The sequence below is a fragment of the Kryptolebias marmoratus genome, linkage group LG18 (genome assembly GCF_001649575.2).
Source record: "Kryptolebias marmoratus isolate JLee-2015 linkage group LG18, ASM164957v2, whole genome shotgun sequence".
Taxonomy (NCBI): domain Eukaryota; kingdom Metazoa; phylum Chordata; class Actinopteri; order Cyprinodontiformes; family Rivulidae; genus Kryptolebias; species Kryptolebias marmoratus.
In genome coordinates, this window is record NC_051447.1 from 11,772,418 (window position 1) to 11,794,759 (window position 22,342).

The 22,342-nt window shown below is 37.9% G+C and overlaps 1 protein-coding gene across 1 annotated transcript in view; it reads right to left on the minus strand.

The window, feature by feature from the left end:
- exoc4 (exocyst complex component 4) overlaps positions 1-22,342 on the minus strand; it is a 109,766-nt gene that overhangs the window by 25,214 nt on the left and 62,210 nt on the right. Inside the window, exons 12-15 of the mRNA XM_017414901.2 lie at positions 14,483-14,585; positions 14,139-14,255; positions 1,787-1,923; positions 820-975 (exon numbers count right to left, since the gene is read on the minus strand). Coding sequence (XP_017270390.1) covers positions 820-975; positions 1,787-1,923; positions 14,139-14,255; positions 14,483-14,585 — 513 coding nt within the window. The remainder of the gene's footprint in view (positions 1-819; positions 976-1,786; positions 1,924-14,138; positions 14,256-14,482; positions 14,586-22,342) is intronic.

Here is a 22,342-nt window from a genome sequence, read left to right on the forward strand (position 1 = left end):
TGAAGATAGGAAAGACAGATGGGGCTAGACGATGAAGTTAGACAACTATAGCTACAACACTATGGTGCCACAAACTTAAGGCATATGGACTGGCCTCCAGAGTCACCAGGATGCTCACAAAAATTGAGATCCTTTGAACAACAGATGGGTTAAAAAAAAGAAAGACAAACGCTTCACGCACAGGCATGTGCAGCTTATTAATAGTTTTATTAAAGCGCTGGATGGAGAGCTGTGCAGAAGTTAATCCCTCGTTTCACAGTGATGAAAACATCTATGGCTCTCAAATCAAACAGCCTTATGGCCTCGCTCTTGCTATCTCTGTGCCCTCTGTATGTGTGTGTCTAAAAAAAGTAAGCACGAGAGAGGAGAAAAAGACAACAGATTGACTTTCTTTGGCCACATAACAAATTTATTTTTTTACTTTACCATTCTGCTTCAATGAGCTTCAGTGTTCCCTGAAGAGGGTGCACATTCAAAGGCAATTTTGATAAGACAGAACCCTGCTCTTCTCCGTCTGTGCTCCTTATATTGTTTTTATTTTGTTTTTCACTCGTTTTCCCACTTCCTTCAGATAAAGGGTGTTTTTGAAGAGCAATCAGTACTTCTTTTATTGGATAGTTTTAAGACAGAAAAGAGGAACAATAATATGTGAATAACTTAAAAACAGGAGGGAGGGATAATGTGATTGACAGCTAAGGTGTGGCTGTAAGTCTGACTCTGTGTATGTGAGTAATCATCAAGTTTTTTTCTAATAAAAACCTGTTAATATGCATATGAATATATATGACATATGTGCACCTGACTGTGCTCTGCATGTACCTTGTAAAGTCCTCTTCATCTTCCCTCTTCTGTCTTGCCTGCCTGGGTTGGGCCATATTTGCCCAGTTAGGGAGAGACTGGAGCAAACGACTGATGTCCTCATCCTTAGACCAGGAAGCACTGATAGTCAACTTTTCCTCACACTGGACAATACCCCTGAGGACACAGACATGAAGCCAAACAATCTCACACTAGTTATAACACTTAAAATTCACATTTTGAGTATTTTTGTATTTTGTGACTAATAGGTTACAACTGTGCGAGAACTACTTTGAAAGTTCAGAAGGAAACTGAACGCTTTCATACTCTAAAAACATAGACTGGTAGCCTTATACAAGTACTTGTGGTATGCAAGCATCTGCACTGACAAAAACCATGAAATCACTGCAGCTATAATATGACCTTACAGTGGCAGAGAACCAGTATGCATCAGATTTATTTCTAAATGCTTGGAAAAGCTTTATTATCATAGATATACTTTGTGCTTTGCAAATACTTTTGCATACAGTACAAGTACAGACATACATAAAAGAATCAGTGAGGCTGAGTGAGGTTCTTTCTTGCTCAAATGTACACACTGTATGAAAATAAACATACAAGGAGCATACACAAACAACAACAACAAAAAAACAACCACAAATGCATTTTGACATATTCTGTTGGTCTTGTCTTTATCGCTCAGAGGCCCCTGAGACTGAATGTGACCTGTGACCCAGCCCATATGGGCTCCCAGCAGTTCAGCAGTTCTCTCTTGCGTGTCTGATCCAGTTCATCACTCCTTCTTTTATCTCTCCACATTTTCAAGACCTCCTTTTACCTGACCAAGTGTTAGTTGATCCCAGGGAAGCACATTTCTCAGCATTTCATAACCAAATAAGTGTTCAAAAAAGCAAAAGGACCAAATATATTTTACATTATATGTAATATTGAAATAACCAGAAAAGGCTGAGTCTTTTTTCCCATTTACCTATAGGCTGTGTTGCAGATTTCCTTATATTCATTGAGCTTGTCACAGACCATCTCAAGGAACTGGTTGGAGTAGGCACTCAGATCATGCATCAGGCTCATGAGATCTTGGATGGACTTCTCCACAACCACTGTGCTCTGTGTTCAGATAAAAAAGACAGGACAAAAAAGGCTTCCTGGGTGAGTTTGTTGACATTAAAAAGTCCACCTTAACTTAAAAAAAGAAACAGAAAAACAAAGTAAGACAGAAAGAAAAGATGGACTAGATTTTAGGCTACTGTCAAGCTGGATTTAGTCTGTCGTAATGGCAGAGTAATTGAAGGTCTCCAACTTCTCCACGTCACCTGCGGCTGGACTGATGACTAGTGCTGGAGATCTTGTCAGAAGTCTTAACGCTATTGGACGAACGGATGATTCTTTGTGTGTAGGCGAATCAGTGTGAGTGCAAGCATTTGTGAGTTTTGAACTTCTGTGCCAGGTGTCTTCTGGAGCTTAAAGTGAGTGTGTGTGTATTCGTCACGATGCACCCATCACCAGGAGCCACCGTAGGGCTGCGACAGCAGCCATTACAGATTAGCCACTCCTGCGTGACTAATAGCTGGCCCAGGAACAGCGTAGCAGCTTCATATCCCCAGACACACTCATGCAAACACAGACAGGGCAAACTTTTCACAACACACACCTCTGAGCAGTTCAAAAACTGTTATATAAAATTACAACGCAGAATCTTAATGTCTGCCTGTTTCTTACACTTAACCAATCTAGCTTTCATCTCCAATAATGGTAATAACCTTCTGTCAGTGCGCTGATAGCTTTGTGGCACCCAATCTGAAAGTGGTACTAACTGTACCATGAAGAACAGTAATTCCATATATCTATACATGAGAAGACAATTTCTGTTCAGCTCACAACTCAGTTTATGTGGATTTGATCTGTACTTTCACTGTTTAAAACAAAAGGAAAAATATATTATTTTCTCAAAGCTTATTTGAATGAAAATGACTTGTAGACAAATGGTGGACAAAGCAGCTAAATAGATCTATTTCAAAGATGTATACCAGGATTAAGCAGAAAATGCAGCTACACATACAATAATCTATTAAAGAGTGAACATTTAACATGATAAAGCAAAAATATATTAACAGCTATATAATAACAAAAGTATCTGAAACAGAACTAACGAACAAGTGTGATGCTACAAAACAGTTTTAATATTTTGGCCATAATATCTTATTTTTAAAAAAAATACTAACTGGACAACTCAAAAAATGGAGGAACTTCTGATGTGAAATTGATATTAATTGCTCTTTTTCACTTTCAGTTTCTCCTTCATTTATTCTGTCAGAAGCAGGCGAATACACACGTACACACAAAATGTAGCCGCTCCACTGAGGGATGTAATGATCCATAGCACTGCCCATACCATGGAGTGCTAACCAAGGTCTTGTCTATGCCAAGGGAGCAGCCTTTAGTGTCCATGCCCGAGTTCCCGACAGCCGCAGGCCAGGCTGGGAACAGTTACACAAACCCTGCAGGAGAGCTAGCTGGATAGAGTGCAGCAGCTACAAAGCTGTCCAAAAAAACTTGTGAAGCTGTGTAAGGAAATGTGAATAACAACTTAGCGAGGACTTATTAAATTACTCAAAACTGGCTTAAAAATGTTTAAAAAAATAAATAAATAAATAACATTTATTTTGAAAATTGATACCTGAACATTTCTAAAAAGTTTAAGATTAATCGATAAATACACAAAAAAAGTTGATTCATGCTACTGTAAAAATAATACCTGGCAGAAAAACTCACAAGTAATTCAGTAAAGTGGCAACGTGATGACTAAAAAAAAGCATAAAAATGAATCCTTTCAGGAGTAAAGACAAGAATACAGTTGCCTTTCAGAAAAAAATATTGAGTGGTTAAATATTTAGCATGACTTTTTATTATTAACATGTAATATGACTGAATAGTTGAAAAAATCTACAAAAGTCTGTGCATGAGAGACAAGGCCTGTCATTTGTGTCTTCCAGTCAACAAGTTTTTAATTTCTGCATTAAATACATAGACAGACAACCTCCTAAAACATCTAAAAATAAAACTGAAATGGGAATTTTGCAAAAAAAAAAAACATAAGCAAGATTCAGAAAATGTGCTTTGTCCTTCATGTTAAAAAGCAGAGTGACTTATCTGTACAGTTTAAGAGCCAGCATTCATGATGATACTGGAGCGTGAATGGTGTGGGCCTGTAAAGAAACCATTGAGTTTTTGAGCAGCATATTTTGCCATGAAGATGACTTTTTTTTTCTTTTCCTTCTTTTTTCCCAGAGATGGTCTAATTTCATCAAATCAATGCTGAACCACTTTTGGCAAATTTTACAACATTATGGTTGTCAAAGAGTCCAGGTTACACACTTGATTGTACAATAAACATCAAGCACCAGTGGTGACAAAAGCTCCCCTGCTGTGTCTTCTCATGTGGCCAGCATCTAGAGAAAAACCCACTCTGTGCAAAGACAACATCAACCTGCAATCTTTGATTTACAATCAACGCCTGTGCAGGAGGACACAGCTTTGTAGAGAGGGGAGCACTGGTGTGTACAAATTTTTATGAGGTGAAAAATGTTAGCGAAGCTATGTTTCAATAGTTTAGTCATTATTAGTTCAAATTTTAGAATCCAGACTATTTCTATTTTACATTGCCATTCTTACAGTTTCTGTTCAGTTTTTTTTCACCTTTATTTGTTCATTAAAAATCTAAGCTTCAAACCAAAATAAGTAAATTAGGTTTTATTGAATGAAGTGTTGACAATGCTTTCCTTCTGTCAAAATATTCATCTTGTGGGACTGTGAGGTGTTTAGAAGATTGCTCAGACAAAATTTGCAGAAGTGCACGACTCTCCTTTTTATAAGTGGACAATATAAATGGGGTGCCTTCGGGTGCTGCATTTGATTTTGCAGAGATTAAATAGTCTAGCAAAACTTGTATTAAACTGGCTTCATTGCATTCACAAGGAACAACCTTTCTGGGGAGATTGAACTACAGCAGCAAACATGATTACAGCAAATCAATAAAAGTAACCACATATTTTCTGTAAGTGTCAAACATAAATAAATTGTATTATTAAAACATTACTTGTGTGACATTATTAAATTATGATGAATTTGTACAAATGCGCAATTAAATGCATGACATTATTTCCAAGATGTGTTGACTAATTTTTACATTTTCGAACTCATAATGAAAAATGTCAAATCAATAAAATCACGTGAAAGGAAATGGAAAAATAATAAATTACAATTATTTTTTCATAACGTGGAGAGAAAGTTCATGTGCAACATAAGTTTATGAATGCCCTCCATTCTTTTTGTCTGTTTTGAGGCTACAGAGTCCAACAGCAGGCCAGGCTGGTGAATGGAGAAGAGTAAACAATGGATACCCGATCCATTACTCCTGCTCTAACAAATGCTCTTGCACTCAGCTCCCTTGTCTAATTTGCTCATTTAACACAGCCATTCGTCTTAGGCAGCAGCAATCATTAAAAAGTAATCAAGGAACAGATTGAGAAAGGGAGGGCTTCAACAGAAAGAGTAAGAGTGCTGGGGAAAGCGACTTTGCTACATCTCCTCTATCTTACTTGACTTTTACACAGGAGTGTCATCATGAAGCCTTCTCCATCTCTCCTTCTCTCCCCTTCTAATGTTTCAAGCTTAAAAGGTCAAGACGCTGTGGAATAATGTGAAAAACACCCATATGTCTTCTTTAATTCTACTTTCCAGTATTTTATTACCTTTTTACTGTGCTTGGTTGCACTTTGCCTTTGCTGTTTTACATCATTACTTAATAAACACATAGTCATCACTGAAAATTAGCTTAGAGTTTTGCAAATGGATATCAAAATTTGCAAGGGTAAACTGCTGTTGTGAAATGAAGGCCGTGGCAATAGCAGTTTAATGACAATAAGAAAACATCAAGAATGGCGCCTCGGTGGAAAAATCTGTTAATGCATGGTCATCACTGCAGAAAGCACTGAGTTGGTGTTAAAAGTAGTTATTTCCTTGGTGGAGTGAGTAAAAAGCACAATGCCAGGAAGATCGTTACTGCAATGAGCGAGCAGGGATGTATTTGCTGTTGCTGAACTCTGTTGGCTAAATGTGGTATCTTCTAAATGGAATGGTTCAAAGTGTATTTTATTTATTCAGTCTCACTTAGAGTTGCAGATCACCAACTGCTTGAAAATTATACCTTCATGGGTTTTTCTATAATGCGTTTTCTGAGTTATCTGCGAGAAGAACAGAAGGGTTTGAATCGGAAACGGATCATGGATTTTTCCCATTAAAAAAGTGGGGGGCCCCTTAAGGTTTTGCTGAGGTCAGAGTGTTTAACCCTTTTGCTTTCTGCCATTTCACTCACACCCTGACCTCAGACCACTGACACGTGTAATGCCTCTGCCATGCTGTTCCCATGGTTGACCAAGGGTTGCTAAAATGATACACACTCAGCAGGGTGTACATACAACTGCACACGCCCACACACCATCGGGAGCAAACGCAGAGATAACCTCTGTCCCCCCCCTTCCTCCCCACACACATAGTGTCCCTCTCCTGAGTAAAGAGGAGCTGGGCATGTGTGGGACATTGTCTTGACAGATCATTCATCAACGTCAGTGTGGAGCTATTCTCCAAAGACTCCTCTGACACACTCCGGATGGCCCTCATGCTCGTGCTTGCTCAACCACAAAATATGCCCCTTTGAACGTATATATATATGTAAGCAAGCTTGTATTTAAGTTTATTTTGGTTCTGAAAGGCCTGCGGAATTTGGTCTAATGAGTGTATAGTCTTGTTTTTGTCAAATAGAACAATTGAAAAACAAACAGTTTTGAGCAGCAATGGAAGATTCTGGTAAAATCAGAATAATTTAATCAGTTACAACTTAAGATCATCTCCCTCTTTGAAGTAGTTGTAACTTTGAAAAAACAAAAACTATGTTTTGCGATTGTACTTTTCAAGGGATGTCTGTATAAATTCTTGAAAAATATTTTTTTTATTGTAGACTTTTTTTCACACTTGTAAAGAATGAAGTTTAACCTCTAGGTCAAACTAAATGTTTGCACTGTGGAGCCATGCAGCTATTAGCAACACAAGCTCATTATTACTCTTATCCGTTTTCATATCAACTCCAGCAAATAAAATTTTATTATGTTTGTACATCATTAAATGATCCATTTCAGGCTTGAGAAAGTAAAGCTATAATAATCAGCTCTGACGGTCAGAGTATAGCAAAATAAGCACAATATTATAAAAATTAATGCATGCACATGGCTGCTGGTTGGACTAAATTGAGTTATTAAAAGTACAAATTTTTTTTGTTCACTCCAAACATTGCATTAAGCTTTGCAAGAATTCTAATTGAGATATGAGGACCAATATCACACTTGAATGATTACAGATGGGCTTCCATATTATACACACCCTCATTTCGCCCCAGCACAAAAACAAACGCAGGGTAAAATATGGAGCTTCTGCATATTCTAATCCTGGGAATCACCCTAAGGCTCGGATTTGCCATTTAAATCCCCTAAGGTGACCCTATCTCATCTTTAATAATCATCACATGATCCTTTTGTTTTCCCCCCCCCAACACCTGGTATGGTATTATTGCTTTCTAGTGGAAGTAAGTAGAGTGTTCGTACCCTCATAGATAGTTATTTACCACTTATTGCCAATCATGATGATTTTTTTCAACAGAAGCAGTGGTTCAAGCCATCTGCCGTTAGAGTGAGTGAAAAAAGTTTGATACAAGACTGAAAGGCAAATTATAATGTAGTTAATGCATTTTGTAGGGGGTGTGTATTCCTTTCTGTGCTCCATTAGGCCCATTTGTAGATAGTACATTAGCTCAAATACACACACATGTACACAAACATGCTCACAGCAACATAAAGACTGTCATCTGCAAACTCGGAGTACTAACTTGCTTTCAGAATTCAAGCTGCAACTTTTATCAGGCACCCACAGCCAAACCTTCTTTCCTTTAGACCAAAGGGCATGTTTGTCATAGAGCTGACATTTCAACTATTCCCTCTAACCGACTCACTCAGAAAGCAAAGATTATGTCTTGTAACACACAGAGACTCTGTCTGTGGTAGCACTGCATGATGTCAACCTGTACTACCTTTGGCAGTAGCTGCTCGGGCTGTTTTCTTTGCTCATTTCAGTGCAGTCTCTTTCACTAAAAACAGAGATGAAGCATGTGTCTGTATATTTATAGTCGCAATATGTAACCATCATGTTGGCATGAATATATCAAAACTACAAACAAAGCACAGCTGTGTCACATTTAAAGGAAAGAGGAACATCTCTTTGGCTGAGGTAGGTTGGACGCCCGGGGCAGCTGGGTGTGAGCCTCAGGATTACATGTGTTTGGTGTGAGATAACCAGAAAAAGGTGGGTGGTAGGGGATGGTTCTACCTTAAGCGATTAGAAAGGAGGCGCAACCTAAATGAAACTTTATGAAGAAAATTAAAATCAGAATTTCACAGAATTTGAGCACATTTAGCAGAAATGCAAAGTGAATTTTGTTACACTTAATAAACTGGATACACCATTAAGGTGAGAAGACAGTATCAAATCATCTCCTGTATAAAGAATACTATGCTGAATCAGACAACACAACTTTGTATGAGATGGTAGAGGAGGAAAAGGACAGTGAATAGATTCTTTTAAAGTGCAACAGGTAAAAGTGGTATTTCATAAAAAGCTGCTTCATTCTTTCATAACATTTAATAGCTCTAAAACTAGGCACAGTCCATTCCAAGATGATCCAGTGTTGGGCTCCAAAATGTCGTAAAAACAACAACAGCAATAAAACAAAAAAACAAACAAACAAAAAAACAGATATTGTTATTTGAAAAGAAGCCAATTTATTTAATTTAGATAGTTGTGAACATATTCTCTCATAAAGGTGGGACTAGTTTTGGCCTCTGTTTCTGGTAAGAGGGGGTCCAGCATGCTTGTATATCTGCTTCTTTTCACCTCCACTTTTGTCCCAATCACAGGGCACAGCTGATGCAGCTAACAGGTATATTGTGTTGTGATTGCTGTGTCTGCTGATGGAAAATGGAAGTTGACTGTGTCCTTATTAAGGAACGCTCTACCATCACCATCTCCACAGTGTGTGTGTATACGTGTGTATGTGTGTGTGATTAGATGGGGGCAGCAGGAAGCCAATCAAGAAGAAGAACCAAGAAGCGATCAGCCCCCCACAAATAGGCATTGCCAACACAGATCATCACAAATAAAAAAAGGTCAGTGTCATTACAGTCATTGGAAGTGGAAGTGTGTGTGCATGCACAATTAACACGTGCGTGCCTGATTCTTCCCTCCTGTCTCACACAGCTACATGTGACTATGAGTTTTAAAAGGTCAACATCATTAGCAGACCATTGGCAGCTAAACATATCTGCAATATAGCAAGCTTTCCTGCAGCTGGCAGTGAGTGAATAAAACCAATCTTTATGAGGGTTGAGAACAAGTTATGTTTGCTTACAAACACCAAAATACAGGCTAACACATGCACATGCTAATGATAAATGTATAATTATCACGTCAACACACAGATGCAAAAGAACTGGTTAGGGGCTATTGTACGGAGACATTCGGGACAGAGCTGAATGATGCTTAACTGGAAAGAGAGGGCCAATGTGTTCAGTAATTATGGCTCTGATGTGATCTTGGCTAATGAAGTAAACAAGCAGCTTACAAACAACTCATCTGCACCCACTGACTAACAGAAACACAGCACACCATACAACTGGGCAAGCAGATGGTTCAACTATGCTTTCTTCAGGGACAGAGAAATGTGCTCACCTGGTTGTTGTTTTTTTTGGGGGGGGGGGGGGTTGTCTCATTACACTTGTGCATGGCTGTACATGCACATTGTGTTCATGCTTGCAAGCCACAAAGTGAGAGTGTAAAAGGGACACTGGGGTGGGGGGTGGGGGGTCCTACTAAGATTAATGGAGCCAATCTCCAAACCTATCCAACAGAGTGACCAAACCCTCCCTATCCCATTTTATTCGTCTGTTCTACTCCCCTTCTTTCTTTACCTCTTGCCTCCTTTCCCTCGATCTAACTCTAATTAAATGAATCAATCAGTGGCAACACAAAGCTGGACAGATAACATCAAACCGCTAGGTTAACAGTGTGTGTGTTTTTGTGATATCACACAGTTGAAAGTTTAGTCCATAGAAAAATGAAAGAAAAACAAGAAGTAAATGAGAACAACTATAGTCACAACAGATGAAAGATCCAGAGCAACAAAAGGATCTAGCAAGAAAGAAAGCCCAAAAGATGGAAAGAAAGCTTACCAGACAGACATTCATTGCCAGGGTATATTTTTGTCTTTAAAGCTACTGCTCCTCTGGGGACTTATCAACCCTGGCTGTGCTATCACACAAACACATGAATGGACATTAAGGTTTCCCACTGAACCATACACTGCCCTTGCCAACCCCTATCTCAAGCTCCTAGTGGACATTATATATAGCTTGTGTCAGGCTTATAATAATTAAAATCATATCAATAGTAGCAATATATAAACATGATATATAAAAGCAGTATTTGACACCACTGGTACAGAGTGATAGGGAAATCACCGCCTATATCACGACTACTTATTAACTCATAGGCCTAAAATGCATATGTATTTCTTTTCATAAGCTGTTTAAGCAAACATAAGACATCCTATTCACCTTGACTTTTAAGCAGTGTTTCCACAAAGTCACTTTATTCATTTCTGCAGTAGAGATATACCTGACAAAAGGCCAGATAATTTATACAAATGTATTTAATAACAAGGGTTCACTCCAAAAGGTAATGTTATGGAAATGCATTCATAAATATTTGATCCACGATTGAGAGTTTCACAATGGTCTATCATGGGTAATACCATATTCCACAGCAGAGGGTAATTTTATTATTATTCATTTTTAGAGAACTGTATCCATAGTATTGTTACACAAGTAAAAACTTTGTTTACAACGTCGACAGAGTTAAACTCCTTTGCATAAACTCTTCTTTATGGTTCATAATATGGAATTTTAAATTTGAACACAATAGGGGTAAATTTGTATTTATTCTTGGGATAAGACATGTTGATCAAGTAGCCAGTTACCAGCCAGATTAACCATCCAAACCAGCTCTAACAGTAAAGTTTATTTCCTTTTAGTCAGTAAAAAGAAAGTAATTTCTTAAATTCCTAACAACCGATTAAAGGAACAATCTTTTGATTTCCCTAACACCCTATGGGTAAGGAAAAAGCTACTTCAGGAAAATGTGGAGTTCCTAGTGTCATAAACCAATGTTTCTGTGTGGAAAATGCAGATGGTGGCGTGGTCTAATATTTATGCTGTGTTTTTAAATGCATTAAATGACGTGGAAAAACTGGCACCAACACATTCAAGACTGGCAAGCTACTTTAGTCCTAAAGGGATTCTATTATTGGAAACTTTGAGCAATAATTTGTGATTCAAAGTCCATGTGCATTTCCATTTAAGTCTGCTTCAACACATCATGAGAATGATGACAGAGGGTTATATGTTTGTTTTGGTCCCACAATCATTTTATTGTTGCTATATGCCACAACCTCACACCAATAATTTTGTCATTAACCAATTATGACAAATCAAATACAATTTGCACATTCCTTACAAGCTTTTTCTGTAATTGCATATTTTAATGACCCTATGTGAGATGGAAGAAACAGGTTTTAGATTTTGTTTGTTTTTCGGTCTTTTGTTATTTGTCAAGTTAAAAAGTATGTAAGGAGCAAGTAAACCTCTGCTCCAAGGGCATCCAGGTCTCACTGTGCATAGTGCAGTGGTGTCCAATCCTGGTCCTGGAGGGCCACTATCCAGCATGTTTTAGTTATTACCCTGCTCCTCAGCATGTCTTCAAGTTCTGCAGAAACCTATTATTCACTCAGTCATTCAAAGCAGAGACACATCTAAAACATGCAGGATAGTGGCCCTCCAGGACCAGGATTTGACACCACTGGCATAATGTTAGAGCCCACTGTCAAATACAAATATTGCATTTTGATAAATATCTTATTTTTTAATTTCCTTTTTTCATTTTACAAAACCATAAAAATCACCAGTGCTAATACCTTCTTCCGATTTACACTATTGCACATTAATGTGTGCTTCAGCGGTTGCAAAGAGCAGATGCAACTATAAAATGCTATCCCCTATGGTTTTCTGTATACGGTCATAGCTGAGCTGTGTAAAGGAGTTTAATGTGGTGTAGCGATACTGAGCCCTTTCCTGCTTATCAAACATGATGGGTTTTATACAGTCATATGTGTCTGTCTCTGATAACACCTGGCATAGACTGTACCATGAGGCTTTAATGGGGCACATACAAAGTATGCGTGCGTGCAAGACAAAACAACTTCCTCCAACTGAGACTTACCAATCTTTCAAACTTATGTGTCTTCAGCTTAAAGGTAACCGTTTATATTTTGACCATATGGATTTTGTTGTCCATGTAAAGTGACAAGTGAACAAATTTAGATTTAAGTTCCAACATGAGTTAAACCACATGCACAAAAATACACAAATACCAGCCGGCTCAGAAAAATCATTTTAATTTTGTGTTGTCACAGAGCTGGGCAGATTTAACAACTGGTCAAGTGGATGCTTTTGACAAAGTAGCTTGTTTAACTCTACTTCAAACAACAAGTTTTAGTTTTCACTTATGGGGCAAAAAATGGGTTTAACCAAATTCTCAAAAGCTCTTACGACAGCTAAGTGAACAACAAATTACACTGAGGAAAAGTGTTATAACAGTAAAACTGTGGATGAAGGCTGTCAAAGAAAGACGCCTTTCAAATTGGAAATTAAAAACACACACACACAAATGCAGCAAATATACTAACATGGCAATGATAGTAGACACCTGACAAAGTACTAAAAAACACTCAAGTGCCAGTGTAATTCTTTAATATGAATGGAAGCCCAATTAAAACAGGCAAAAAGCCCAAATAAAAGGAGTGTTTTATTGCACTTCCCACTATCAGCAGAAAGGCTCATTAGCCACAGCAGCATAATTAGCAAGATGCTGAACTCCTCGTTAAGGAGGGGCTTGAGCCGTAAACAAACCCCGTTGAACTCCAAACACCCACAGTCCCCCTTCTCTCTGTAATGAACTGCCACCGCTGTTCTTGCTTTGCAAGAGAACCGACAGGAAGGCTCTGACAGAAACAAACAGCAAAAACGCTCGCACAGACACACTGACAAACAAAAAAAAATCCAAGCACTGCTCCACAAACACTCAAGAGAACCAACATGCCACCTCTCTGGGACACTCTGTCTTGACAAATGCGTGGACAAAAGCACACAACACCACACACTAATATGTAAAAACAAATTGATGCGTGTTAAACAATTTTTAAAAATACAACAGGCATAGAAAACTGTACTTCACAAACAGAGAGAAGATCTGACAGCTGAGACAAATCTTGCCAGCTGTCTGGATCTTGACTTTGGCACTGTTGTAATCCTCAACCAGCCATTAGCCTGTTTTGAATGGGAAACGTTGCCAAAATCAACATGAGGCTGTGATTAAATGTGCTGCAGTTAATACAAGTTAAATTAGTTGATTTTTTCTTTTAAAATGGATTGTTTTATTTGTATATTTTCTTTTTTATGTCAATTTATATTGAGTAAAAAAACAAAATTTAATTCATCTCTAATGTGTGACGTGATTTCTCACATTTGTGTACATTTGCAATACATGTAAATTAATTACTCCCCTGTCGATACATACAGAGAAAAGTTTAGAATTTAGATTGAAGATTGGGGGTCTGAGCTTGGCGGGTAACACACAAATACTTAGCAACAAGTCTAAACTGAAAGAAGATATATTCAGCACTATCTAATACTTATGTGGACATTATGACCTTACAGACCCCAAAAGAAGAGTCAATAAGAGACCCAAGTTTGTTTGTGTGTGTGTATTTGTGCATCACTGAACAAAGATCACAGAGGTGAGTGTACACTAGAGACTTGTCCTCCACTGAACAAGGTTAAGAGAGGAAAACTGTGCCAAAACAACAGACAGTGTGTTTGTAAGCATCATGCAAGGATATGAGCAACTCACAAATTATGTCTGCATGCACGTGTATGAAAATATGTAACAAAACTCTTCTGAGTTTGATTTCTATAAGGTAAAGAAATTGTAAAAGTAGTGAAAGCTGGTATACAGTATGCTATCTGACTAATGGACCAGTATCAGAATGAACTGAAATAAACACTAAAGGAAGTATTAATGTTCTAAATACATCAAATGCTTCTTACCTGCAGTAGAGGTCTCTGGACACCCAGTGTCTTCATGGTATCGGCACTGGCAAGTATTTTCAAAGGGTCAGAAGCTTTACTCACAGCCTCAATTTCCTTTTTGATCTCTGTTCGCACCTGATGGTTCAGAGTGAAAATATTTAGCTAAAAAGAAGCATGAAATTTTGTTTTTCAAACAACTAGCGATCAAGCTACTGTTCCAGTTTTTTCTTCCATGAAAGAACAGTTTAACTGTCAATTTTCTTTGGATATTTGCATGAAGTGATAATTATCCCACCAGTCGCTGCAATACAAAATAGTTTTCTACAATTTATGTAAAAACATCACTTAGTTCGTTCACTAACCTGGTTGAGGAAGAGATCATTAATGTAGTAGGTGAGGAAACCCCGAAGCTGGCACTGTTTGGCTTGACCCGGCCCCATGTTCATCTCTATCTCTTGAATGAATCTGGAAGAAGCAGGCAAGACAAACATTAGAATATTATCCAAAGAAAATCTGTGAAAAGTGGCCAATTTGCAACTCAAATGTTGAAAATGCTGTTACGATAGCAATAAGAAAGATGAAGGAGGAAAGAAAAACAGTAGCTTTGCTGGTCAAGCATCAATTGGTGGGTTAAGTTCTGCTATGGGAGCTAATTTTGGAAAGCTATAAATGCCTCTCAAGGTGTCTTTGTAAAAGGCAGTTATCCGAAACTGCTCCAGTGGTGCCGTTCACAGTCATTATGGCAAGATTTTAGTTGTGAGAGCTAACTCAAATTTCAGTGTGCAGGAGTGAACATATTCATAAGACAGTAAAAAATATTTTGCTACATGTAAAATAATTGCAAATATCAAAGTAAAGCACAGTGCAAATAACAGTAACCAATCAGTGAGTTTGTTTTCTGGATTTTTCTGGAAAACTGATGCCTGGCCGTATCAGATAGGGTCAGACAGTTATGTATGGGTTTGTAGAGGCACATACGCACATCATTTATCAGTGAATCACTGGTCACTGGCCTTGTCTCACACACACCACAGGGCAAACCATGCAAGAGTAAGTGCTTTCTCAAGCGCTCAATCCATATAAATGCACAAATAAATCAAAATCCTTGCAAAAAGAATGTTTTGACCTGGGAGACATTTAATGTACGACCTATACTAAGACAAGAAAAATGTTTTAGGTGACAATAACTTTGGAGAAAAAAAAAATATGAGGACAGAAGATGAACTTAATAGAGGACTGAAGCTACAAAAATGACTTTAGAGGGGCATTTGGTTGGACACAGCCATTTTTAAAAGCATGAGAACTCTATTGCTGAGAAACCGGTTTCTGTGCTTTGGTGATGTGCCGTGGATGCTGCAGTGCGGCCAAACAGGGACACATGCTCTAGGCAGGAATATAGATCAGAGCAGGTGGTTTATTGATTGATAAAGCTATGATAGCATACACATAAACATATTAATAAAAATATCAAAAGTGCAGAACAACACTCCTCAGCATCTGTACCCAATTATTCAGAAAAAAAAAAGAAGCCCGTTTGTATGCGTGTGTTTGTGTGTGTGCCCTTGTGTGTCAGAGTAGCCAAGAGAGAGACAGAGTGAGCAAGGAACTTAAACCCACTCTAAATCCTCCATTGATTCCCACTGAAACTCAACCACAACAGAAAGTTAAGTAGGAAAAACTCTTCTGTGGCCTCATTAAAACCGTCAAGCTTGCAAAACAATGAAACCCAGCTACACAGCTTACAAGCATAAATACAAGAGCACCACCACTCAAACGCTTCTCCTTAAAAAGAAAACGCTGACAGCTTCATTTTCAAAAATTGATCTTAAAAAAAATAAGCTTAAATTGGTCATGTTGTTCTGCGATCCATCGCGCGCTGTCATTATTGTCATTGTTTCAAAACATGTGTCAAGATGACGGATCTCTGAGTTACTGTGTGAACATAGATGGATTTTTGTAGACAGGGGTGATAATGTTTGAGTAATGTAACAGCAGACTGGGCAGTAAAATGGCTTTGTCTATCCAGAAGACCTTCTGGCACAAAGCTGCACGGCCCCTTTACAGTATACTGGTCTTAAGGATGATGCAGTAAAGTTTAGGGAGAATAACTGGCCTAGAGAAAAAGTGACACAGTCAAAGAAGTAAGTTTAGTGAGAGAACATGAATTTAATAAACTGATTTCAGAGAAGTAGTTTTGATTTAAAAAAGGACTGGTTAAAACACAACTAAATAAAAGACAGCCAAGTTGAGATGTGATGTTCAAATAATTGTGAAATAATGCTATTATCATTACACAACCTCCAAATGACTTGCTAATGGCACCATACATAACAAATGTTATAAACCAAGCTTGCACAGACTCAAATGTAATCCTTTAAAAATCGTTTTATGAGCTGCTACGAAACACAGCAGAATATGATATAATAGTTTCAAGTTGTCTTGTCTGAATTCTCTCCGTATTAGCAAAACATAAGTTTTTTTTAAACAAATCAAGCTTTTTTTTTTTAAATTAGGCAGCAAAAAAACCTTTTACACATTTTTTAAAGGTTAAATAATTCTGTTTGATAAAAGCAGGTACTGGACCACAACAGAAACAAGTGTTTTCACTTTCTTGTGTCAACCAAGTATTTTTAACGTATATACCCTTTATATATAAATGTGCATTATTTTTACTGAATTAAGATTCAAGATTGTTTATTGTCATATGCACGTAGCACAGGGCAACAATGCAATGAAATGCTTTGGATGAGAAGGACCGTACAACTCGCAGGAAGTACTAATAGCATGCAATATAGAGTAAGGAATAAGTAGAGAATAAGTAAACTCAATCAATCAATCAGCATGGACTCATTTGAGTAAGTGTGTAGGCAACAGGTCAAGTCTGTCACACAACATATTGAATAAACGGCACACATATGTATATAATCAGTCTCAATTCAGTTAAATTAATATTACTCAGCTCTATCATTTGCTTCCTAAATATTCAAGGACTAGTTATGATGCTTCTCTAATTGGACCAATGTGACGTTTGCTTTCCTGGTTTCATTGTGAGGTGACAACAAAACACACCAGTCAACCATATGGCAGCTGTATGCAGAGGAGGTGTCAGCCAAGTTGCTAAGGAGAAGCTGGAGAGAGACACAGCAGCAGCATTACAGTGTGGACCGTGTGTGAAATTCTAATATATCTAAATAATCTGATTATCTACCCTCACGTGTACACACAAGCACACACGTACACAAACATCACATTTCCAAGCACCCTAAAAACGGTGCGCCTGAAATTAGACCCAAGGTGGTAACAGACGGCGTCGATAACAAGAGGGAGAGTAAAAATAGGATCACCAAAAGAACAGCAAGACAGTGAGATTGTGGTGCTGCTAATTGATAAACTGATTGTAAAAAAATATTGCTGCTGTTCACAGCAGTGATAAATGCATTGTGTCTATGATTTTCAAATACTCAAACTGTCCAATTAGACTAAAAGAGAGCAGATGCTTGACAACAGGGAGCTGCAGTCTATGGCGTCCAGTAAAAAGACAAAATCTGTCAAACCAACAGGCCACCTTACTGCCGTGACAAACTGAACAGTGGGTGTACCATGAAATAAAACACTGCACTAAACACTTGTTAGGAATTTGGCTATGAAATCTGGATCAAAACATTTTAGCAATTGTTATGGGTCAGTTATGAACTGACAAAACAGAAGAAATTATTTTACACGCAACAACTTTTTTCCTAGAATTATTTTTTCTAATAAAAGACATCACTTTGACTTGTTGACAGTTGTAATTTTCCCCATTTCATGATTTCTTAAGTGGAGGCGGTTCAAGGGGATTATACAATTATTAAAGAAAAACCCCTGCAGATCATTTATCAAACGCACATTTCTCATTATGCTTTCTTATTTTTAATGAAGAAACTGCAAGAACTTGTGCTTTTACATCCAAACTTAAGGAAACCAAATAAAACTTGATTAAACATCAATGCAAAAACCTTTTTGAGACACAAAAGGAACATCACTGCACCAGTTGCACTCCAAACTCTGTCTTAGCTGCAACTGCTGATGATTGTCCTTGACAGCATGCAATTATCTGTCATTAGGAAACAGATGTCAGAGCCTTGGGTCTGAGCAGGATAATTGTAGATGCCATGCCCTATGTGTATGTACCTTTAAAAAATCCTGACAGACATAATGCAGTTATACTAACAAGAATAAGGCAAATAAAACATTTCACTGTAACCTGTGGCTTTTGGATTCTGCCAACAAAGCTTATCTTCTTTATCCAGACAGCTAAAACAAATGAAAACAGTAAAGGATAAGTTTTTTTTTTGACAACAGCTTTGAATTTATTTCCCCACTATAAGGTAACAAATGCTTCTTCAAATGGAAAGCGTAAGGATCTCATCATCTATCTCTATCTGCAACCACAATGTAATGATGTTGAAAGAGAAATTGGATAAAGACAAAGATTCAAGAAAGACAGCAGAATAAGAGTGTGCTGAGATCGATTAGGGACTCAGCATTTTTTAAATCTCCCACAATTCCCCTTAGGCACGAACCTATCAGCTCTGGTGAATTCTGATTTCGCCGCTCAGAGAGGAAAGCTTGTTCTGTCACACACCAAGGACAGTACAAACTGCGCCTCAGCCAACTATGAAAGCACGAGTGCAGGCGTGTGTGTCTCTGCATACCTGCATCACATGTCCAATCTTTCTGATTGTGTCTCACACACACACACACATCAATACAACACATCAATACATCATGGTTAAGACAACTGAAATCACTTATTTACATTATTTTCCCATGCTGCGCAACCAAATCACTTGAGGCATATTTGGAAAATCGTAAAGAGTTTTAATAGTTGGGGACTATGGGTTTTATGGCACAATAAACATTAGCTTTCATTCCAAATGATTAGTCAATAAATGCTAGAAATGCAGCTTTCAGTGTTATTGGATTGCACATTCAATAATCATTCCGAGGTAATTTTACACACTCCAGTACACACTATTTATTTTTTCTACAATGCGACAGATTATTGAAGTGACACCTGAGAATATAAACTCTTACACAAAGATTTTGTAGCTGTACTGTATCACTGAACCAAAAAGAGGAGGATGAAACACAGACAGCATGATTGTTACTGATCCTATCTTTAACTACTTTTTTGTCCATAAGCTGTGTTGCCTTAAAATATAGTCTTGTACACCAAGTGTTTTATTATATGAAGCATGCAATTATTACCACCACCACAAGATGGCAGTATGTCAGCTTTCTCTATCAGCTCAGGCTGCATGACCAGTTGACAGAAAACCTTTATTTTTGTTTATCACAAACAGGTTTTGAGAAAGAATTAAGATTCCAAATGGTGTTCGCCATCTGCAACCTGTACAGAATTTGCTGCATGGGTGTGTATGAGGCAACGAAGAAAAATAGGAAGTGTGGGAATGGCGGCGGATTATTTTTTAATGTGACAATACTGTGCGTCTGTGATTAAGAGCGTGATTATGTGTTTTCATCAGTCCCTGATGAAATGCATATGGTCTTCCCACACGCTGCCCACGCCTCTGCCAGAATCCCTACTGTTTTCTACTCTGCTCCTGGCCCCTGATGCAGCCTCTCAAACACTGAAGCCTTTCAGTGTTCTTGTAATGTATGTGTTTGAAGTAAGCAAGGTGGTATACATGTGTGTGCAGGAGTTAGTGTGGAGCTATAAGCATATGTTTGTGCGAGAGAGAAGGAAAAAAAGGAGGAAGACAGCGATATGCAAATGTATTATGGAAATTAGGTGAGTCAGTGTGTCTACATGTTTACAGCTGCAGGTCTAAATGGGCTTCATAATCAGAAGCTTTACTTCGAACAGCAAGATTAATGCAATTTAAAAGAGAAGTTTATATTCAGGTGACCCTTTTTCATACAGCCTCCATGTAGACCATAATGGATGACAGAAGGAAATGACTATCATTATGATACAATCTATTAGTGTTGATTGTTTCACATTCTTGACCTCAACACCAAAATTTAAATTTATTCATACCCTGCCTCGAGAGTTTAGTTGGTAAAAATTCTGTACAGCCCTTACATTGAATGTCAGTGTTTTTTTAAATGTTCCCATCTTGTTGAAAAATTCTTAATAAAGAGAAAGTAACAACCAGAGAAAAGTTTTGCACTGAGAGTCCTTTATCTGACCTTTACTGTAAATCCCTTTAAGCGGTTTCAGTTAAAATTGTCACTCTGGTAACCAAGTCGATAGAGGGAAGGAAGTTAGGGATGTGCCTTTTCTAGCCTGAATTGTACTGATATAATGTATCAGACAAAAGTTATCACGACAACAAAAACAAAAATGCACATTTGAGGAGCAGATCCCATGGCCACTGAATGTTGCTGGAAACTTTTGTGCTTTTATGAGATAGTTGTAAGCTTCAGTCAATGCTCCAGTGGGAGCATTTTTTTTTATTATTAGATGCTCTGTCATGGCTTTTGCTGACAGAAAAAAAAATACAGTAGACCCAAGTTCTTATGATAGGGTTTCTGTAATGCATCAGCAAACCAAAAACATTTCTGCTGAAGCAAGTACAGAACTAACACTTGTGTTATGCACATGCCTTTAAAAGCGTGTTGTTGCATGTAATTATAGATTAGCAAGCACTGTTAAAGTTTCTGCAGATCTTCTAGGGATATTTAAATGATTTTGTCCACAACTTGCATCTGTCAATAAACTATTTTGGGGGGGATATTACAAAGCTTTCAAATCTTGGGTTAAAAATCTTGACAGGCATATCAAAAAGTGTTAAGTACTTAGACTTGATGAATAAATTACTGACTTGCATATATGACTTATGAACTGTTCTGGTTTATACTGGTGTTGATTCTTATTCATCCAAAACATGGTAATCCTAACAAACTGAAATGCAGCTGGACTTAAGCTTCACGGATGAGAAGCAAAACATCTTAAAGACGTCCAGTTGCCTTTGATTCAATTTGCTAGGATTAACTACTCTGGTTGTTCTTCAGGCCAAACAGAGCTACGGGTTGAGTACTTCTGTTAGGCCATAAAGAAGTCAATAATGACTATGAAGAGGATCTTGATGGCATTATTTTTCTAAAATGGAAAAGCAGTGAAGAAGTAAAATAAAACCAATGACCTAATGGTCAAAGACCATTCCGAAAAAGCCAGGAAATTAGGAAAAAGATACTTGATCTACTCTCACAACTAGAGAAGCTTGGGGTGGCTGTGACCATAGGAAAAAAAAAAAGAGTGCGTGTCCTGCTAATTTGAAGGTTGTGGTTCAATTTCTTCTGCTCCACAAGGCAAACTGTCATTGGGCAAAACACTGAACCCCACTTTTCCTTTGATGCATCTATTGTTTTGTGTTTGTGCATGAAAGAGAAAAACTCTACTGCATAACCCATAAAACTGTATAAACTAAGAAGTGTTTATTAAATGTGTGTAAACTGATGCATGCCGATTTAATTTAAAGAGGGTACAGTTGTCAACAAGACAAAACACTATGTAAATGTAGTCTATTAAGCTAAACTATTTGATCAAATCTACCAATATTCTGTCAGACCAAATCATTCCATATTCTGTCACATTCAGTGTGTTTTTTTCAGTTGGGACAAGGTAGACCCATTCAAACAACTTGTTTTTGCATAGTCAAGGTGAAGCACCAGATGGACCTTAATATGACAAAGGCTAATTAAAATCCATTTGAAAATGTGTACAAAAAATCCTATAAACAAGTTTGAAAAGGTCTGAAAAAATCCTGTATATCCAGCGTATGAGACTGCCTCTTCATGTGTATTGCTTGCATTGGCATTTATATCTCTGCACACATTCCTGTTGTCAATATATATGTGCATGCCTCTGTGTGTATGTGTGTGTGCTGGCATGTCGCAGTGTGGTGCAGACCAATTAAAAAGAGGAGATTGATGACCGGGGGCTCTGAGTAGCAGAAGCAGCAGTAGCAGACAGCCGCTTCCTGCAGACAACAGGAAATGAGATGGCCTTGTTTAGCTGACGCTGCCAACACCAACACCACAGAGCCTCAAAGACAAATCACCACCTTACAGCCACTATTGGCCTACTCCTCCATCTTGCCACAGCATGCTCCCCACCCTCCATCTCTTTATCTCTCTTTAATTGTATCGAAGACTATGTCTCTCATTAGTCTTTTGTGGGGTACAGTAATGTAGTCAAGGTGCATTCAAATGTG